This window comes from Meira miltonrushii (assembly GCF_003144205.1).
Source record: "Meira miltonrushii strain MCA 3882 unplaced genomic scaffold FA14scaffold_5, whole genome shotgun sequence".
Taxonomy (NCBI): domain Eukaryota; kingdom Fungi; phylum Basidiomycota; class Exobasidiomycetes; order Exobasidiales; family Brachybasidiaceae; genus Meira; species Meira miltonrushii.
Window position 1 is genome coordinate 18,901 of NW_020289947.1, and position 19,839 is coordinate 38,739.

At 44.0% G+C, this 19,839-nt stretch overlaps 4 protein-coding genes across 4 annotated transcripts; 2 read left to right on the top strand and 2 right to left on the bottom strand.

The window, feature by feature from the left end:
* Nucleotides 1-99: 99 nt before the first annotated feature.
* On the top strand, nt 100-2,343 carry FA14DRAFT_81898 (uncharacterized protein). The gene has a single exon (XM_025502951.1). The coding sequence runs from the start codon at nt 313-315 to the stop codon at nt 2,152-2,154; it is 1,842 nt and encodes a 613-aa protein (XP_025352177.1). The 5' UTR covers nt 100-312; the 3' UTR covers nt 2,155-2,343.
* On the bottom strand, nt 2,315-4,404 carry FA14DRAFT_162238 (uncharacterized protein). Its single transcript, XM_025499490.1, has one exon. The coding sequence runs from the start codon at nt 4,231-4,233 to the stop codon at nt 2,533-2,535; it is 1,701 nt and encodes a 566-aa protein (XP_025352178.1). The 5' UTR covers nt 4,234-4,404; the 3' UTR covers nt 2,315-2,532.
* Nucleotides 4,405-5,980: 1,576 nt separating this feature from the next.
* FA14DRAFT_162239 (uncharacterized protein) lies at nt 5,981-6,820 on the top strand. The gene is made up of 3 exons (XM_025499491.1): nt 5,981-6,083; nt 6,152-6,338; nt 6,416-6,820. Exons 1-3 carry the CDS (start codon nt 6,064-6,066, stop codon nt 6,668-6,670), a joined length of 462 nt encoding a protein of 153 aa, XP_025352179.1. The 5' UTR covers nt 5,981-6,063; the 3' UTR covers nt 6,671-6,820.
* Nucleotides 6,821-6,872: 52 nt separating this feature from the next.
* On the bottom strand, nt 6,873-17,937 carry FA14DRAFT_181797 (uncharacterized protein; the record flags this gene model as incomplete). Its single annotated transcript, XM_025501138.1, has 3 exons — nt 6,873-9,204; nt 9,295-13,526; nt 14,245-17,937. The coding sequence occupies 3 exons, from the start codon at nt 17,935-17,937 to the stop codon at nt 6,873-6,875; spliced, it is 10,257 nt and encodes a 3,418-aa protein (XP_025352180.1).
* Between the last annotated feature and the right edge of the window lie 1,902 nt (nt 17,938-19,839).

Below are 19,839 nucleotides of genomic sequence, written 5' to 3' on the forward strand. Positions count from 1 at the left end.
TCGGCAGTGTGATTGTGCGTGAATTTGTTGCCGGCAGTTTAGGACGCGTAAAAGGAAAGCTGAAACATAGTGTTGATGTGCCTTAGTTTTCCTCCAACACGGAATTTCCCAAAAGGTTAAAACCTAAAGTGCATAAAAATGAATCTGGCCTAAACAGCATAACAAGAAAAAGACAAGAGAGGTGAAACTTGAATCATTCGAACCAGCATGGCTTTCATCTCTTTCGTCTCCATTCCAAAAAAGGATATTTGAAAAGTGAACAAAACAATAAACAGGCATAACAACATTCTATAGCTTTTCCAACTATACACAATGACAAAACCATTGCATACACCCCCTTTAACGGGACCTTCCACTCCCGATAGGCTACATTCGCCTTATTTACAAGGTCGCTTTCCATCTCCTTCTCATTCATCTTCCTCTTTACTCTCCACTCCACCTCTATCTTCACCAAGGAGGAGCAATCAAGAAACAACAAGTGTAAACATACCAGATATCGATAAAGGTCAAGAACAAGATAGACCTTCTTCTTCTTCTTCCTCCACAACTCAAAAAGCTTCACTCTCTCCTCGTCATTCAACCGGAAAATCTACAAGTTCACAAGTTGAATCAGACAAGATGATGGCAATGCCAATGTTGTCACTACGAAAGAAGAGAGGCATGAGTTTGTCTAATCCTGTCACGCAATCTAGCAGACCTTCTGCTTCTTTACGTAAATCGATTAAAACGCCTTCAAAAGAGCAACGCAATTTAGGTCTTTTGGTTATCTTGATCGTTTGCTTGATCGTTTACCTAATTCCTACCCAAAGAGAAAGTATGGAAACAGAAGGTGCTCCTGCTACGCCTTACACTGTTCAGAAATCTTATTTACGAAAAGGTTCAGGCTGGGTTGTAGACCATGCCAGAGTCATGACAGAGGTTATCCCACGTCCAGCTTTGTTCAATAACGGAAAGCCAAAATCCATTTCAAACAGTAAACCCCATCCAGCACAAAAGTTTCCCGAATTTCAAGATAAGATGTACAAGCTAACGGCAAAAGATTGGCCAGAATATGAAGCCAAACTTGTTGCATTCAGTAAACAATCTTTCCCAAAACAACTTGCTTCTTGGGCTATCGAATCTGTTCGTGCTCGTAGCCCTCGTCGTCGTCATGACAAAAGTCTCGCACATCACAGAATACCTGCCCAAATTTGGCAAACAGGAAAGGATATTCCTACAATCCGAAACTCTTTCCAAGATCAAAATCCAAGGGCAAGCTACAACTTCTTTGATGATTCTTTGCTCGAAAGTTGGTCAAAGCAACACTTTGGCGGTAGTTTGGTGAAAAAAGTTTGGGACGGAATGGAAAGAGTGGTTCTCAAAGCCGATTTTTGGCGTTATCTGGTCATCTTTTTGGAAGGTGGCTATTATAGCGATACAGATACAGATTGCTTGAAACCTGTAGATGTTTGGGGAACGGCTGATGCTGTCACTTGGGATTTGGGTGATGCAGTGACAAAAGAACTTGCTTATTCGCCTCCTCAAGTTGTCGTTGGTATTGAAGTAGATGTACCAGACGTAACAGGTTGGGAAACTTTCTGGCCAAGACCAATTCAAATCGTTCAATGGACAATGTCTGGCTCTCCTGGTCATCCAATCTACCTTGATTCAATCAGACGTGTGGTTGAATCAATGAATGTAGTCAAAGATTGGGATTCCGAACGCAAGGCAAAAGCTGCCGACTTGTTGGGCAAATTGACCAATTCCGACTCTACATTGAAAGAACGCATTAAGCATCTAGAAGATCAAGAGTTATGGGATCAATTGCGTAAGCTCTTAACTGTTGATCCTTTCGATAAAGAAAGGGGAGGCAAAATGAGTTTGATCGAGGCTACCGGGCCTGGAGCATTTAGTGATGCCGTTTTCAGTTATTTACAAGCACGTTACGGTATTCATTGGAGTCAATTGCACAACATTCAAACTGCCACACGTATTGGTGAAATTGCCATTTTGCCCATCACCGGTTTTGCACCTTTCTGGAAGCCTGATTGGCAAAGATGGAAAGGTTTAGACCGCGGTGCAATGGCAGTTGTTGGTGATATCACTCATCCTCAAGCAATGGTCAATCATCACTTCTCCGGCAGTTGGAGACAGGATAGTGACAATGCCGCATAGATATTTTACATCTTGTCTACCTTGTATTTCTTCATTCCTTTTACCGCATCATCTTCACAGCATTTGCATTCATAGTATCTTTAGCATCATTACAAAATTGGAATCTCTGTTACCAGTACACATGGTTAGTCTGCAAAAGAGTGCAATCAACTTTAAAGAGAATAGTCATCATCTGATCAAACTCACGCTCAAAGCAGTATTGTGCAATTGGATTTAATTGATTAGTCTATGTGTGTATGAATGGTAAGTAAGGCCCAAGGAGTTGACGTGAAGAAGTTGAACGATTCTCTGTGAGCGAATGCTCTAGAGGTGCAGTGCAGGGTATTATAAAGATGGTTGCAAATTGTTGTTACATGTGGAAAGAAGGGAAAGAAACTATCAAAGAACAAAGAATTCTTTCCAGCCCAATTGACCTCTATGATAGTTGATCCTTGCGCAATTCTCAGTCGTTTCTTTGTTATCACGAGAAGGCCAAACACGGAAATGTGTATAATCGACACAAGCAACAGTTGCAACTTCTTCCCATAAAGCACGCTCTGGATCAGGATCACGCCATCCGTTTGACATATATCTACCGCCAAACCATTCCCACATTCGATGATGCAATCCACGATCTGCATCTGTAGGTGCAACGGATGGAATTGCGAATGGATTTGATTGGTCTTTCTTGATTGAATCTCCTGCGGGTGCTGCTGCTTTGACTTTCTGCATGATTTTGCTGGGATCAGAATCAGCTTTTGCTTTCGATTCTTCCACCTTTTCAGTGCTGGGTTGCTTTTTGAATACTGCAATGTTGCGATCCATGACGTAGGCAGGATGTAAGGTTGGATTGTTTTGACGAATAAAGAGTGGTCTTTGACGATCTTTTGGCAATCTATGGAAATCGTCTGAAGCGAATGCTTGTAACATTGCAACACCGTAAAATCCTTTATTATCCGAATCAAGATCAGGGAAACCAACAGCTTCAACTTGTCTTTTCATCATATAATAAGGTGTTTCCAAATACCTAGCTGCACATTTGATTGCTTGAGAACCTCTTTCGCCAGCAGAGCTTTGTTGTTGTAAAGAATCGTACAAGTTTGGACCAAAGTATGTGTAATAAATTGAGAGCAAAAGAGTGGCGCTATGGATGGACTTTGAGATGACCATTTGTCCAAAATCGACCGTTCGAATATTATCACGACGATTACGTTTGACCTGTGGAGCGTTTTGAATTGTGAACAATTTAGGTGAAACAGTTGAGGCCCAGAAATCAGGCCAAATCAAGAGACCAGTGGACAAGAAAGGCTCTTCTTTTAGCATAATGTCGGGATTATTGTACACCAAAGTGGAAGGATCCAATACCAAAACATCTTCGAAACGGGAAAAGAATACGGCCAACAATTTATTGAGAGGTTCTTGGGCTTGAATCTTTCTTTCGTTACGACTTTGTGGCATTGTGGGTAAAGGGCTACTGTCAAGGTGTTCTTCCAAGATTGAGCAATGAGCATCCAACTTGGGGAATATTTCGCGACACAATTTGGAGTCGTAATCATCTTGAGTCAATAGGAAGACTTCGACTGGCAAAGAAGATCTTGTCCTGCGTAAAAGTCTTAGAGAGATTAACAATTGAGGTAACTCATGAAGTGTTGCAGTTACAACGATTCCTTGTTGTCCACTTTGATAGATTACGCTGAGCCTGTCTTCTTCTTTGAGTATTTTGGTAAAGCTGGCATGTGAGCCTTGTAAGGAAGAAACGATGTGAGGTTCTACATTGAGTGCGTCGATGGCAGTTGTACTCTCCACAGATTCTACTGGAATACCTGGCACGCTCTTGAAGTCACCAATAGTTGCAACTTTTGGTCTGGCAGTATTGAGAGCTTGTGTTAAGGATTGCCATGATAATTTGTACAGTTCACCATAACCTCTATCAGTTTGTACTTCGATGTGTTGTTTGCCTGGCGGTTTTGTGTCGAATAATAAAAGGATGATTCTGTGCATTACCAAGAGTGATAAGATCAAGATGATGATCCTTCTTAGGTTGAATCTATGCCGACGAATAGGCGTCAATGGCATCTTTTCCACGTCGATTGATGACATTGTTGAGTAGGATGGATGATATCCTAGTGAGAAAATGAATGAATGTTGTGAGGAATTAGGATTGAAAGGATCAACGATGGAAAAGATTATATTGTTTTGTTTATTGCAATATAATCATCATTCGAGTCCATATGGTTGCATACATTCTGTCTTCTTTGTACAATTTCGATCGAGAAGTGTCTTACCGGGAACGGGAAACATACAAATTAAACTAAGCTAGAACACATGTCACGCAAGCCGGCTACTACAATGAAAAAGTTTTTAAGGTACTGTTTGTTAAAGTGCCTACTAGCAAACAGCAAGCAAACCTGCATTATAACAGTCTCTTTTCATTTCACGCGTTTATCTTGACTGCTTTAATGCCGTATGCATGTATATGCACTTGTTTCAAACGGATTTGCGTGTGAGCCAGATTGTGCATACGGACGTAATTCGGCCAAATTGTATGCAACTTCACTACTGCAAAAGGCTGGGCCGATGTGCTTTCCGTGTGTTGTGAGAAAAGGGGCGGGACAGGACATTGAATGGATCTTCTGCTTGTGAATTGATTTGCATTCGCGTCCGAAGAAACGTTGCTCTGGCTCGCTCATGCAATTCTTAATCTAGACTTATGTATTCCAATCTGAGTCAAACATACATACACAAGCAACAAGATCGAAAATTGCTCAAATTAATGTAAGTTTACGTAAATATATTCACTGATAATGTAGATAGCAAGAATCCACAAAAGCCACTTATAGATGCAAATGTCGTAATCTTGTCCGTATGTCGTTTCAATTCAACATCATTTCGGCACAGCTAAACACTCTTATTATTCATGATTTGGGTTAATTGCTATCCTGCTTCTCCGATACACATAATTCACATTCTATCTCCGATGCTTGACGGGCCTTCCAGCGTTTATCTTTGATTATTATATTCTGCCTTTTCTCGATCGTACATGATGTTAGACATGGCTTAGAAGACTCTTAATGTGGATATATGCTCGATGAAGTGCTTATGTAATCTTGTGTTGCACCAAAGACCGTCGTCCTGTTCTTTATTGCATTGATTTCATCGTTGTAGGGTCTAATAACAGTCGCCCTGTAGTGGGAGCAGTTGTACGACTATCCTTTTGCCGCTTTCGTTACTCCATTAAATCTGATTGGAGGTACTGTTTGTGAAATATAAATAATGACCATATTTGTATCATTTCAAACATAAATACAAATTCACAAACTCAATTTTGCATTAGAAAGTGATGCCTGTCTGACTTCATCTCATAGATAGTGTGTGCGTGACAGGCTATATTAGACATTGAACCATCCGTATACTTGCAGCCTTGATATTATAATGTCGTGATGTTGCTTTGTCATGAAATGAGCACATTTGTTCTCAAAATATCATAAGAAAAGGAAAAAAGCTTTCGAAATTTCTATTCGGGCCTAAGGCAGACAACAGACATCAGAAGGTACAGTCTTTCTGCTACTCTGATATCGACTGCTTCAAAGTAGCCTATTCCAGTTTGAATGTATCGAGATGAAGAGTGTATTCATATGACCATGACGATGAAACACGTGGCGTGAGTTGAAGGAAGAGCTGCATTCATGATTACATAAGTTACGCGTCGCGTTGACCGTCAAATGTGTCAAGTGGCAGAAGCACACAGTCGTTCTTCCCTTTGTGGATTTCGCTAGCGTGGCGGACGATGATCCAACAAGAATTAAGCTCAGCAAAAGACTGGCAATGTATTTAAATTAACACTTCATTCACCGCTCAATCAACTCTCAAAAGAGGAAGTATCAAGATTGCTCATCATTACCATCACGAACCAGATTCAGTCCAAACAACATGAGCGCAGAAGAGAATAGGTGAGTAGCAAGTGAACGAAACAAGGGTTTGAACGAGGATTGACTATTCATAACGTCCCCTTCTGAAGCAACGCTGCTTTGACAACAAGTGAAAAAGAGCAAAAGATCGAAAAGATTCAAGAATCTATCGAAGAAGAGACACCAAAGATCGACAAAGGTAAAGGCAAGGCAAAAGCAGTTGAACCAACAGAAGAAGAAGAAGGGGATGACGATGAGGAAGATGAAGATGATGAGGACGAGGATGAAGATGATATCGTACGTATATGCATATAGGGAAAACATTCTAGCCACGAGTCTGACCACACCTCTCCCTTTACTGACAATGGCCACAGGACGAAGACTTAGATGACCTTTTGGACGAAGTGGACGTTACAGAAATCATTCCACCTTCACGTCAAAGGAGCTCGCGTAATAAAGTGATTGATTATTCATCAGCAGAAGCAATGCAAAAGGCTGGAATCGATAATGCGAAAGGTGATGAAAACCAAAACGCTTCAACAACCAACAGACTGGCATTCTCAAACGATCACGAAGACGAAGAGAATGATGAAGATTACAAAGGAGATGAAACAATGGAAGAGGATTAAGCAAAGCCGTTCTCATACAATCACACATACACTTCTTTCCGCACACAGCGAGGCCTAATGAACATCTCAATCACACACACTATGTACTTTAATCATCTATCGTATTAACTCCAACAGAAACATAACCAAATATCATTCATTACAACCGTTTTTCATCTGTACAAACTTGCATCCTAGAGCATCCAAAGCGTACCCATCATAATCATGCGCTGCTTTCTACCATTGCACTGCAATATGCATTGGCCATAAAGTGCAAATTTTCAATCTCGATTTGCGGAGATGAGATTCCATCCGAGCTGGCCAAACGTGTTTCCGAATCAGCCATTACACTCAAATCAACATTCAAAGATGGAATGAAATTGGCCAACTTTGCCAGTACTCTCGTCGCCTTCAGGGATCGAATGCAATTATGCACACTTTGAACCATCTGCTTCCGTGCTACCATGATGGTTGTTTGATCGCCTTTTGCTCCAATGAAACTGTCAAACAATTCATCAATCCTTTGCAGAAGATTTGGGATTCTTGAAGCAATCCTGTCAATCTTGCGGATCGCATCAGCAGTTTCCGAACCGAAAGAGGATGAAATGGCCTGCAACGCTTCTCGCAAATCGATTTCTTCATTTCGTTCTCCCGGAAAGATTGATTCCATTGCGTTCACTACATTTGCCGCATGGGTGCCCACCAACCAAGGCAAAGATCGACAAATAGCAATGTAATCCAAGAATGTCTGTCCACCTGCTTGCCAGCCGGAAACGTCGATTTGATCACCAGCATCTTGTTGATTTTCTTCCTCTTCAAATTCATCCCGAAGATGCTTTGTAGCATTGATAGCACTCTTGCGGAAAGGCGTGAACAGCTCCATGATTAATGTGAAATCATGACGAATGATACCTTCAGGTGCCAAATAAATGACTGCAACCGAATGGGCTTTGCTAAATAATCTAGCACGCAAAAGAAGTTTGAATTGCACAAATCGGTCTTTATCATTTGCTGCTGCATTTGCCAAAGCTTCATAGATCCATTCGATGGGAATTCGTAGTCTCTCTGTGATGAATTTGACATCATCTGAAGTTTCAATCTCTGTCTTTGATCGTTCGCTGGTATGAATAACATCTTTTCCCATTTGACCAAATCGATCCACGTTTCGGGACAAAAGAGAAACAATGTTTTCCTTTCTACTTTGCGGCATTTCTAAATGCAAAAGCACGAAGGCTGCCCAAGTCCAATGATTCATCGATTCAAGTTGCATGGCAAAATGAACACATAGATTGTCATGACTAGCGCTATTTCCTCGCCAATTGAACTCTTTTGCGATTGCCTCTCCCTCTACTCCCAAATCGATACGATCACTGAAATCGCGAATACCCAACACTCTTGATAACAATTGGGAGACGTGAAAGGCGATGCTGAAGTTCAACGGGCTTGAGCCGTACTGATGTGGATCCAATACTCCTTCAAGAGGAAAATCAGATTGCGAATAGATCTTCAGCAGTCCAAAGAGAATATCTTTTGGATATGAACGTGGATCGCGAACGAGATCACGAAGCTGCTTTGAACCAGCTTTCACATCTCTCTCCAAATAAGGAGGTAAGGGTGGCACAATCAGATGATCGTTCAATCCTTTCCCAACGCATGATTCGTACGACAAAATTGAATCGTCGATACTATCTTCAAAGTGTGCATCATAATGAAGGAACAAGGCAAAAGTGCGTACCCAGTCAAGTCCTGCAGAGATGCCAATATCTTCCACACGTTCCCCTGTTTCGGTTCGCTTGCCGTTGCCCTTGCCGATTAAAACATTTCCACTCAAGATTTCAAGAATCTTTCTGTACTCGGTTGAGATGAACGCATCAGCTCCGGCTGCACGCCAAATGCTCAATTGGTCCAATACATCCAGGCGAAATTCATCATCATTTCCGCCTCCGTTCACCTGAGCCAGAAGAGTTGCCAATCGAACGTTGCCTATTTCCAATGCTTGCTTACATGCTTCTTCAAAATATCCCCCACTCAAAAGGCTAAAGACGATCTTTTCTCCGCTTTGACGATTAGGCGAAGCGATTTGCGTTCGAACCTCGGCACGAATCGAATGCTCGACATACCAACGAATCCATTCAGACAAAGCATGCTTTCTTCTCATTCGCAATGCATGCATCTTCAAAGATTCATCTGCATCTTGCGAAAGCTTTAAATCGATTTCGTCGAATAAAGCAGATCCAAGACGAAAGATGGCAGATTCGAATCGTTTTTGAAGAGTATCATGATCTGTCGTCGCTGTATTTCGAGAGGCAAGAAAGTGTTTAAACCGTAGATCGGGGTTTGGATATGCGATTGGACAAGGCAAAGAATCTTCCTCTTCTTCGTTTTGCACAAGTGGATCTGCCTCTGATTCAATGATTGAATTTTCCAATTGTACTTTGAGCATCTCAACGATAGTCTCGGATTCTCCTTTCTCTTCTCCAGGCTTGAATATTTGCAATTTACCCATCTTCACCACGGAAAGGCTCTCAGGTTGAGCGTCATTGGCATCATTGAATCTGAAATGGCAAGGGAGAAGGACAGACACGGAAAGAATTTTAAGTTAATTTCATTGCATTTTACTATCTTCTTTCGGCTAAACAACGCACCTTGTATCAATCACTTTTGACCGATGTACAAAAGTACCATGAGGACCCCATCCAACACGAAAACTGCGGCCCATTGCTAAACCTGCATCCAGTACAGCCTCGTGGCCATCGTCTGCAATAGACTTGTCGACGGCCAATTTCGTAATCTTTCGAGGTCGCACTGTCAATGGAGGTGCCAATTCGATGTTGATTGTTTGAGATGGCTCTTGAACAGTCTTCGAGGTATCCTTTGATGGCAGAGCGTCAACTTTCATGGGCGTACTAAAAGTACTGCGAGAAGCATTATTTGTCGGTTGTGGTTCAACACTTTGGCTGGCCGGGCGACCTACTTTGCCTTTGACAGTCTTTGCAGGTGAGGTAACTTCTTTTGGCTGTTCGGTCGTACCACCAAAGAAAGACGCTTGCATCACCTGCATTCTTCGTGCCTCTAGTCCCAAAGTGGCTGCCCATGGCTGTGAGCCAGTCTTGGAAGGAGGCTGTTGCACATTAGGTGTTGCAGATCGGGAAGCTCTCGGAAGACGATCTTTGGTAACATTGATCATCTCTTCGTCATCGTCTTTCTCGCGACTTTTTTCTTCTCTTGGGCCTGCTTTGGCAGCAGCCGTCTTGCCTTTTGATTCATCCCTCTTTTCTTTTTGAGTTCCTGCTTCTTTCTCCTCATCTTCGTCTTCACCATCAAGACCATATCGGCTAAAGTGTTCTACTTTAAAGGTCCAAGTACCAGATACTGGCTCATAATTTTTGAACTCTAAGTCCGATCTTCTACGTAATTTGTTGACCATTTGCTTCACACGAGGATGGTCAATATCCTTGATAGGTTGTCTGTTGCTTCGATCCAAGGGCCAGCAACCTTCCAGATTGACGAAAGCTGGTACATTCAAACCTTCCCCGCGTGAAGCCTTGCCACCTCCTGGAACACGTTTAGGATCAAAGCCAGGTTGTACACCATCTCGCTCGTTTCCTGTCTCAGGATCGAAGCAGTCTTCTTCGTCTGGATATACGAAACATTCCTTCCTGCGTAATTGGACAAGGCCTCCAGGAATATTGTTCAATTCTCCAACCGTTGTCAGATCGACTGGCTCAATAAATTCCACAGCTCCGAATCCCTTTCGACCTACAACAAAGCTTTCAACAGAGCGTAATTCTGCGTGAGACCATTCCCGAAGCTCAGACAACGTCGGGACGGTGTAATAATCCAAGGGCAACAGAATGTCTTCTTTGTTCGCCTTTGCACTCTTGGCACTCGTTGGGCCAGCATGCAATGAGGACAAGCTTTCATCATATCCCTTCTCTACACCCTTACTTGGTGAATCAGCATAACCACCAATACTGCGACTTTGAGCGAAACTGCTTTCATCAGCCAGATCAGACGTGATATTTCCGTTGGCAGGACGAGATCTTGATACGGCTGCAGTTTCCAAAGCTGGACTGAATGAGATCGGTCTTGGGGATGCGGCAGCAGTTGCTGATCTATCAAAGAGCGAGTGAGATGGAGTGGTACTGGTTTGCTCGGGTGCAGCGCTTGATCCACGAACTCCACCAAACAAAGATCGCGAACGGCCAAGTAAGTTGGATGCGTTTACACTCTTGTTCGTTTGATCGTCCAGCACTAATCTCTTCACGCTTGATCTGCCGACGAAAGCCTGCGATGGCAAGGATGTTGGTACAGATGCTTCACGTTGCGATCTTGCAACATCATCGCTCAATCCGCGGAACAGATGCGAGCCAGCTGAAGGACTTGAGATTGGACGGCTTGTTGCATTTGCAGATGCAAATAGAGATGGCGTTCCTTCTCGAACTGGAGTACTTTCTCGGAATCCAGCGCCAGGAGTCGATCCACGTAGTTTGGTGATTCGGGTGGATGCACGAGGACTTGGACGGAAAGGAGGAACGAGAGGAGGTTGCTTCTTGACAGATGGCTTTGCTACATTGAAAGGAAGCATGGCCTGACTGTTCGATAGACCTGCCCTAGCATCTGGATTAGATGACAAAGAGCCTGTAAGAGAAGCAGCTGCACCTCCAAACAACGAATCGGTACCGTAGGGATTAGCATTCAAGCTAGTTTGCAAGTTTGCGCCAGCAGATTGATTCATTTGTGATTGACCGAATAGTGATCCGGTTGATTGAGCACCGCCGAAAGAATTTCCTCCACCTAGTGTTGATGAGCCACCGAAAAGGCCACCAGTACCAGAAGCAGCGTTTGTATTTTGATTGTTTCCAAACAGGCCGCCGGAAGTATTTTGGCCAGAGCCAAAGAGACCTCCAGTCGCACCAGCAGCTTGTTGACCTCCTCCAAGTGTACTACTTCCAAACAAGCCAGCTCCCTGTCCCGGTTGAGCTGCACCAGTTGTACTGCTTCCGAATAGACCACCTGTTGCCGGCTTTGCTCCTGCACCGAACAATCCTCCTCCAGCTGTTTGGCCTGAAGTGGCATTGTTGGCTCCTCCGAAGCTGAACGCTCCTGTTTGCTGTTGTTGCGGTTGCGTGGAGCCAAAAAGACCTCCTGTTGCAGGCTTATTCTGACCGAAAAGGGAAGTGTTGCTGCCAAATCCTGTTGACGTAGCTCCTTGTTGTTGTGGCTGAGTACCACCGAAAGAGAAGGACGAATTTGTACCTCCACCTAACCCACTTTGATTATTGTTTGCACCAGCAGCACCGAATGAGAATCCTGTAGAAGGTTGACCTGCTGTTGTGTTTTGTTGATTGCCAAATAATCCACCTGTCGGTGCCGCAGTGGTCGTTTGTCCAGGCGCCGCAGATGTCGAGCCAAAGCCACCTGCTCCTCCTCCGAAGGAAAAGGCGGGCTTGTTTGCATCCGTAGCAGTAGAAGTTGATGTTGCACCAAATCCGCCAGATGATGGAGCTGTCGTAGTAGCTCCGAACAGACCGCCTGGCTTAGACTGATTTGCCGTTGTCGAAGCACCAAATCCGAAACCTCCCGATGATGCTGCTGGTTGACCGAATCCACCCGTTTGTGGCTGCTGAGCAGCAGTGTTACCACCAAAAGAAAAGCCAGACGAAGCAGGTTGTGTTGTTGATGAGCCAAATCCGCCCGTACTACCACCTCCAAACAGACCTCCAGGCTTATTTTGCTGTTGATTGTTCTGTCCAAATGTGAACCCAGACGATGCTGTGTTGTTGGCAGGCTGGCTTTGTCCAAAAGTGAAACCTGTTGAGCCTTGTTGCTGTTGTTGATTATTTTGACCGAAAAGGCCACCACCACTTTGTTGCTGAGCAGGTTGGCCAAATAAACCTCCTCCGGTTGTATTGGTATTTGTAGAAGAGCCAAAGAGGCCACCGGATTGTTGTTGGGGCTGTTGATTATTCTGACCAAACAAGCCTCCTCCAGTTGTACTTGAGCCAAAACCACCAGTAGATTGTTGAGCCTGTCCGCCAAACAATGAGCCTCCAGTGCTACCTGCTCCAAATGCATTTGTAGCAGCAGGTTGTCCGAAGCCACCCGTGCTGGGGCCAGCATTGCCAGTTTTTCTTCCTTGCTGGTAATCTTGCAATCGTAATTCTTCCACTGATGCGGCACGATAGGCAGGCAAACATGTGATAGTGTTGTACTGATAATTGGTCGAACTTGTACCGTTTGCGTCTTTTTCATTGTTTATAAAAGGTTGATACTGAGGATTGGATGTTCCTTGTGTTGGCATACCACCAGTTTGTTGTGCAGAAAGATTATTACCACCACCGCCAAACAAACCACCAGTTGAAGCAGGTTGACCAAAAGCGCCAGCTTGTTGTGGCTGTTGACCGAACAGACCACCTGCAGGCTTCGCACCGAAAGCATTTGTTCCACTTGTAGAAGATCCAAAAGCAGGTTGTTGGGTTTGGCTGGCTCCAAATCCTCCAAAGCCAGATGAAGCTCCAGTGGTAGAAGCACCGAAACCGCCAAATCCTGCAGGCTTTGGTTGATTATTTTGAGCAGTTTGTCCAAATGGTTGGGTAGGAGTATTGGTATTTTGACCAAATGAGAAACCAGAAGAAGGTTGTTGTTGCGATTGACCGAACAATCCTCCTCCGCCTGTATTGGTAGTACTGGATCCAAAAGCGGGCATCTGTTGAGGTTGAGCAGACCCGAAACCGCCAAAAGAAGGTGTATTGGTTTGAGCAGGTTGAGATTGACCAAACAAACCACCAGTTTGACCTGTTTGTTGATTATTTTGCTGGCCAAAGCCACCAAAGCCTGAGCCACCTGTGGATGAGCCAAACATCTTTCCGATCGTCTTTTGAGAGAAAGGGAGAAGTAGGCGTCAAAGAGGGGGGCTTCACTTTTGATTGAAAAGAGAGTCTTGTCTTTGATCACAAACAAGACCAAACCCTCTTCTATGCTGAACAGTGATAGTCGATAAAGATCACCTTGACCACCACCTGATTCAAAAGAGAGAAGATGTCTAACGAGTGAAAGAGGAAAGAAGAACTTTGTGCTATTCATCATAAGAATCGTTTTTCGCGCAGCGCGTGCGTGCAGACGTGTGTATTGAGTGCTGCGCTGGGCTGCGCGACACAAAAGCCAAAGCATAAGCAAACTTCTAGCCTCACTCAGTCAGTCTACTGAGTACTCAACCTTCAAGCCTGGCTTGCTCTCACGCGTGCTTTGGTCGCCAGCTCGTTCCGCTCTCCTCAAGGGGCCTCTATGCATTTCATCAATCACATTCCACGATTACAGGGTAATTAATACAAAGGTCATTCTTCCGCCAGTTCTTTACTTTTTTTAGACAATGATGAAGCGAATTGTACAAATGATTGCTATGAGACGAGATGAAGAAAGAAAGAGAAAAAAAACACTTTTTTGCATGAGAATGTGAGATTCTATTAATTTGATCCAAACCTTTCCTTGCCCAAAATTAATGATCTTGCCTATATGTTCAAATGTTGATTGTTTGGTGACAGAAATCATTCTTTCGCGAACTTGAATGACTTTGCACTTCCTGCACTACTTACACTATCATCCAAAGCGCTTCCACTCATAGCAGCAAACAAGCTATAATCTTGACCCAAATCTTCTTTTCCTTCTTTCAAATTCACTCCAGCGCTTTCCATTTCTGGTAACGATCTTCTACTGGCTGTCTTTTCCACACTTTCAAGAGAAAGCTTTGTTGGCATGTGTTTTTGGGATTCTCTACCAGATTGAGATGCTGACGGTAAAGCTGCGCTACTACTGCCCACACGGTCTCTCTGTTGCATTCGTAACGCTTTTTGTGCGCTCATTTGTGCAATCTTTCGTGCCAATTCTTCTGTATTGGACGCTCCTGTAGATGCTTGAATATCACGCAAATCCAAATTGGTTCCAACACTTTGAGTAGGGCCACCGTTTGCCTTGCTTCCATCAAGCAAGCTGTTTGCATTGATCGATTCATCTGCTGCACCTGCATTTGATTCAATTGATTGAGAAGATGCTGTCTCCAACAAAGGAAATGGGTACCCTCTAGCATTGTTTGATGATGCTGAAAGTACATCACCAGTCACATTTTCTCCATCACCCTTACCAATACTTGCCCTTTCACCATCTCTCTTTGCGAAATCCTGTTGTCTCACATTGGTCATAGAAGGTGGATTTCGCTGAGATGTTTGATGTTGGTTATTCATATTGAATGATGCATTCTGTGGCGGTGGCGGTCTAGGCTGACTCCAATGAGGCGTTTGCGGTAAGTCTGATCCTCCTGTATACTGATTTGCAGGCATCATTTGAGGTTGTTGATAACTCATACCGATCGGTGGGAACATTGGATTGAAGTTTTGTTGATTATGCAAAGTTTGCATCATTCCAGCCATAGGTGTAGAAGCGCCATTATTAAAGTGAATAGGTGCACCAGGAGCTGGATTGATATTGCCAATCGTGCCATGACCGCCAAAAGGTCGAATTGCAGGTGCTCCGGGCGTTGCAGGTCCAAGATATGTTGGACTTGCAAGAGGAGGGGAGAAAGGTCCACCCAATCCTGGACTCAAGAATTGATGATGTACAGGAGGCGTTTCTGGAACGGCATGGAAGGTGAAACCCGGCATACCAGGTGTCATGGGCACGCTGATACGATGATGCATAGGACTGTAAGGTGGTAAAACAGTATTCGGTACTGGGAAAGCCTGAGGTGGCAAGGCAATACGACCAGGATGAGCACCAGAGCCAACGGGAGCGCGAGATGGCCGTCTGCTTTGAGAGCTCTGTTGAGTATTGCCATTTGCAGTGCTTTTTTCTTGTTTGCTTTGATTGCTGTTTGCTGAAAAACCTTTGCTTTGCTCATCTGATCGACTCTCCGTCTTCTCTTGTTGACTTGAAGAATTAGAAGACTTTTGACCATCTAAACCATCTCTATGGACAGAGATTGACGTCGTATCTGACACATCCTGTCCTACTTCACTTTGATCGCCATCATTGGAGCCTGCCAAATTCGTCGAAGAACTGACAGATGTTGTAGTATTGAAGTTGGCTTGTGTGTTTGGTATACTAAACATGCTAGGGAATGGGCTATTGTTCTTGATAGCTTGAGCACCAAAGGAGGAGTCTTGGATGGATTGCTGTGGATCTTTGAATTGTGCACCACCAGAAAGATAAGATCCTTGATTGTCTGATCCTTGTTGCATTGAAGTTTGCCCAGCATTTGCCTGTAAGCCACCAATAGAATCTTGATGAGAAATTGATGAGTCGTATCCTTGTGAAGTGGGTTGGAATTGCTGAGAAAAGTACGGTGACCTCTGCTGCTGCTGCTGCTGCTGCTGTTGGTGTGGCGGTGGTGGTAGTTGCATTTGTTGTGCCTTTTGCTGAGGGACTTGCTGTGAAGCTGCGTTGGAGACAGGCATGGGCGTATTTGCAGCAGCAAATGCACCGGTATACTGAGATGGAGATGCAGGCAATGCTCCCGAAGGCGGGGCAGTCGCTTGTGCAAATCGATCAAAGTGCACTTTCAACGTTCTTCCGCTGTACTCATATCCATGATAAATTCGAACTGCATTCTGGGCATCTTCAGGAGAAGCAAACAGAACTGTACCAAATCCTCTACTCTTCCCTTCAGCGGTCAAAGCCACATCTGCACGTTGAATGTTGCCTGCTGCACGGAAAAGATCCTTCAAGTCTTGCCATTGACAATGGAATGGAAGATTTCCAACAAACAGAACACGTCCAAAATAGGTCGAGTTATTACCTGGCATCAGATTGAGAGGAGGTTGTGGCAATGCCATCGATTGATTCGCAGCTCTATTTCCATGTAGTGCAGGTGATATTGGATTCATCATCCTAGCATTCATATTCTGCTGCCCATAGAAAGGTGATGACTGACCTGACTGCATCATAGCCGCATTCCCATTGAGGAAAGAAGGACTACCGGACATGCTCATCATTTGATTACCGTAATTCATTGTGCCTGACATGCCTGCGCTGATTGATGCAGACCTTTGTTGCTGCAAGTATGTTTGAGCGGCATTTTGATTTAACCATGGCGTTAAATTTTGCTGTGGATTGAAAGACATACTATTTTGCGATGGCGATGGGATCGAGGATCGGGATGAAGAGCCTAAGAAGGGCAACAAGGCAGGTGAAAGGCCCGCATGCAAGTTACCCGATCCAGGCTGAGCCAGATTGGCTGCCTGAGGTTGCATTCCATATTGCTGCTGCTGTGAAGGTACAGCACGCATCAACGGACTAGCATGAATAGCATTCATTGAAGGGCTAAGGCCATAAGCTGAACCTGTCGAATTATTGCCAAGAGGTGATGGTGTGGGTGAAGCATTTCCCAAATTGCCCATTAGACCATTACCCGGTTGTGGTAAAGGTGAATGAGGTGCCACTCCTAGTGAATCACTACTTTCATTCAAATGCAAATTTCCTGACAAAGCATTCATTTGATCTGCTTGTCCAACTCCGACGCCCAAAAGCGTTCCGCTTCGATCAATCTTGACGTCGAGCGTTCGTCCCTGCCAATTGAAACCTTTGAACATATCGCACGCTCGACATGCATCATCTTCAGTTGCCAATAATACCGTACCAAAACCTCTCGATCGATTGTCTGCAGTCAAGCTGACGTCAGCACGTAACACTGTACCGGCACGTCGGAAGAGATCTTTTAAATCTTGCCATCGAACCCTGTATGGTAAATTTGAAATATACAGTTGCGTTCTTGGATCAGAAGCTGATAGAGGTCCCGTAGTTGGTAGAGATACGGGAACATTGATTTGATCTCCTGTACCAGACGGTGTTCTTTGTTGTGGTTGTCCACCAAGATATGTCTGTGCAACTCCGATCGGAGCGCCATCTGAAAACGATTGTCGAATGAAAGGCGGTCTGGTATTCATATTGTTAAGATCGGATGCAGCATTACTAAAGCTTCGGGCTGAATGAGCAGCACTACTTTCACGAGAAGAAGTAGCAGCCATTTGAACAGCATGTTGATCAAAAGATGTCAAATTAGCCCTTGCAAGTGCCGAAGTGAGTCCGCCTATGGATTTTGCATTGAAAGAGATGAGAGATTCACCAGGTGCATTGCTGCTACTACTTGCATTGCTTTCCGTTCTGACTTTATTTGGCGTTCCAGGATGTGCAAGTGATGAGGATGAATGCCGGAATGGGCTTCCGCTCGCACTCACATTGGATGAGTTTGCGCTTGTTCCGTACGAGCCATTATAGTCTCTTGTCCATTCGTTCATCTCGTTGTTATGATGTTGATTGAGTGAGCATGCAGCTGTACCATGCTTCTTCTCTTGAAATTACTCCAACCTTTATGCGATTTTAATGCACATCAATTTTTCATGCCACGCTTCCACATGCGAAGAATAGTGATTGCAAGTAGCCTTTTAGTGGATAAGGCCTAAAAATGATATGCTTCTTTCTCACAGCTGATTGATGTAAAGGTAGACGAAGAGAATGATTGCATTCACAAGCACCAATTCGTTCGTTTGCCTAACGTTGATTGATTCCGCCGTTGGAGAAAGATGGTAGTTGTTTGCCAAACTTGCTGAGCAAACAAAGCAGCTTGAAACTTTCCACGCTTTCTTGTATGATGTAGAAGGCTAAAGACCTGATTAAATGCTACCTTGCCTCTGAATATGATAGATTTGATGTTGATGGGGTTAAGATAGGATGTAAAGGAGCTTCAATTGCAATCCATTTTTGCTTAGGCATACACTTTTTTATTTATTTATTTTATTCGTGGAGGTAATAGAATCCCAATATACTGGGAGGGTAGCGCGCGTTTGCTCCCTTGTATGCTTAAAATAGTCATCAAAGAACAATAATACAGCATAATGACCTCATTCACTGATCATGATTGTTCTTACTGCCATGTGCTATATGTTTGACATTCTTTGATGGCTTTCTTTTGTGTGATATATCTACAACTTATTCCCTTCATTGTTAATATAGACGACACCCCAGAATAGTAACAGGCTTTAGCGTCTCCTGTTTCATTGCATAGCTCGTGTGGCGAATCTTAATGCTTGGCTGGACAGCAGCAATTCATAATACGAATTGCTGCTTTATGTAAGCAAGACTCTTTTTCTGACGCGTATCTCTACGCGTTATTAACGAAAGTGTTGCTCTCAGCTTGAACATCTTTGAAGCCATTTGTTCATCATCAACGGATACCTATCCGCTTTGCTCTTTTCCAAGCCAATCTTATCAGGTTGAGGATTCAAGTTGATTCACTTCTTCGCCAATGAGGATCGAAGAGGTGCTCCATACGAGCGAAGACAGCTCATGGACCGGAACAAAAGAAGCTGCTCGATGGAATGGTGTAAGTAGCGAACCATTGGTTGAGTTGGACATCAATCGCACATCAGGAGACAGCAATGGGACCGAGGTAGCTGAAAATGGAAGTACACTTTCCCAGGAGAGAATTCAGGATGGTAAGTTGTTCCTTGTAGTTCGAAAGATTATGTGCATATATTCATTAATTTCTTCCTATGCTTACCTACAGAACAATCCAACAAAGATGAAGGAATCTCGGAAAACGAACCGGCTGATAATGAATTCCATGAGGTAAGAAGCGGTCGAGATGGATCAGAGCCAATCGATGCAGAAATTAGTGCTGCAGATCGAGAAGCAATCGAGAAAGCACAACAAATGAGTCCTGCACGGCCAAGACGATCCGCCACAAAGGCAACATATGCGCCTACATGCTCGCCTAATGGCACCGAAATTGCTGCAAAAGGAGAATCAAAGAAATCAAAACGTGAATCAGAGCCGGGTTCCTCGAGTAACAGCAGTAAGAACAAGAAGAGAAAGACAAAAATGCCAGCATCTTCCTTGGCAGAATCGGTGGCAGAATCGGAGGAGAAGCCGAAGACACGTACAAAAGCGGCAAAGAAAGGGAATGGCAGCAGTCAAAATCAATCAATTGATTTGATGGACTCCGAAGAAGAAGGGGAAGAGAGTGTACCTCCATCGAAAGACAAGCAAGCTCCGAAAGAGCGCAAGAAGAATGTCATTCCAGACAACGAAGAAGAGAAAGAAGATGAGATCATCCAAACGAACAATTCGAATCAGTCAGGGGACAGTCAAGTGATCTCCAGCGAAAATGGTCATGAAGAGGGTCAGGAGAATGAGGTCGG

Coding starts and splice junctions, on each gene's coding strand:
- FA14DRAFT_162238 (XM_025499490.1), bottom strand. CDS start 4,233: ATGTCATCAATCGACGTGGAAAAGATGCCATTGACGCCTATTCGTCGG.
- FA14DRAFT_81898 (XM_025502951.1), top strand. CDS start 313: ATGACAAAACCATTGCATACACCCCCTTTAACGGGACCTTCCACTCCC.
- FA14DRAFT_162239 (XM_025499491.1), top strand. CDS start 6,064: ATGAGCGCAGAAGAGAATAG. Junction 6,084..6,151: donor ATGAGCGCAGAAGAGAATAG/GTGAGTAGCAAG, acceptor CCCCTTCTGAAG/CAACGCTGCTTTGACAACAA. Junction 6,339..6,415: donor ACGAGGATGAAGATGATATC/GTACGTATATGC, acceptor CAATGGCCACAG/GACGAAGACTTAGATGACCT.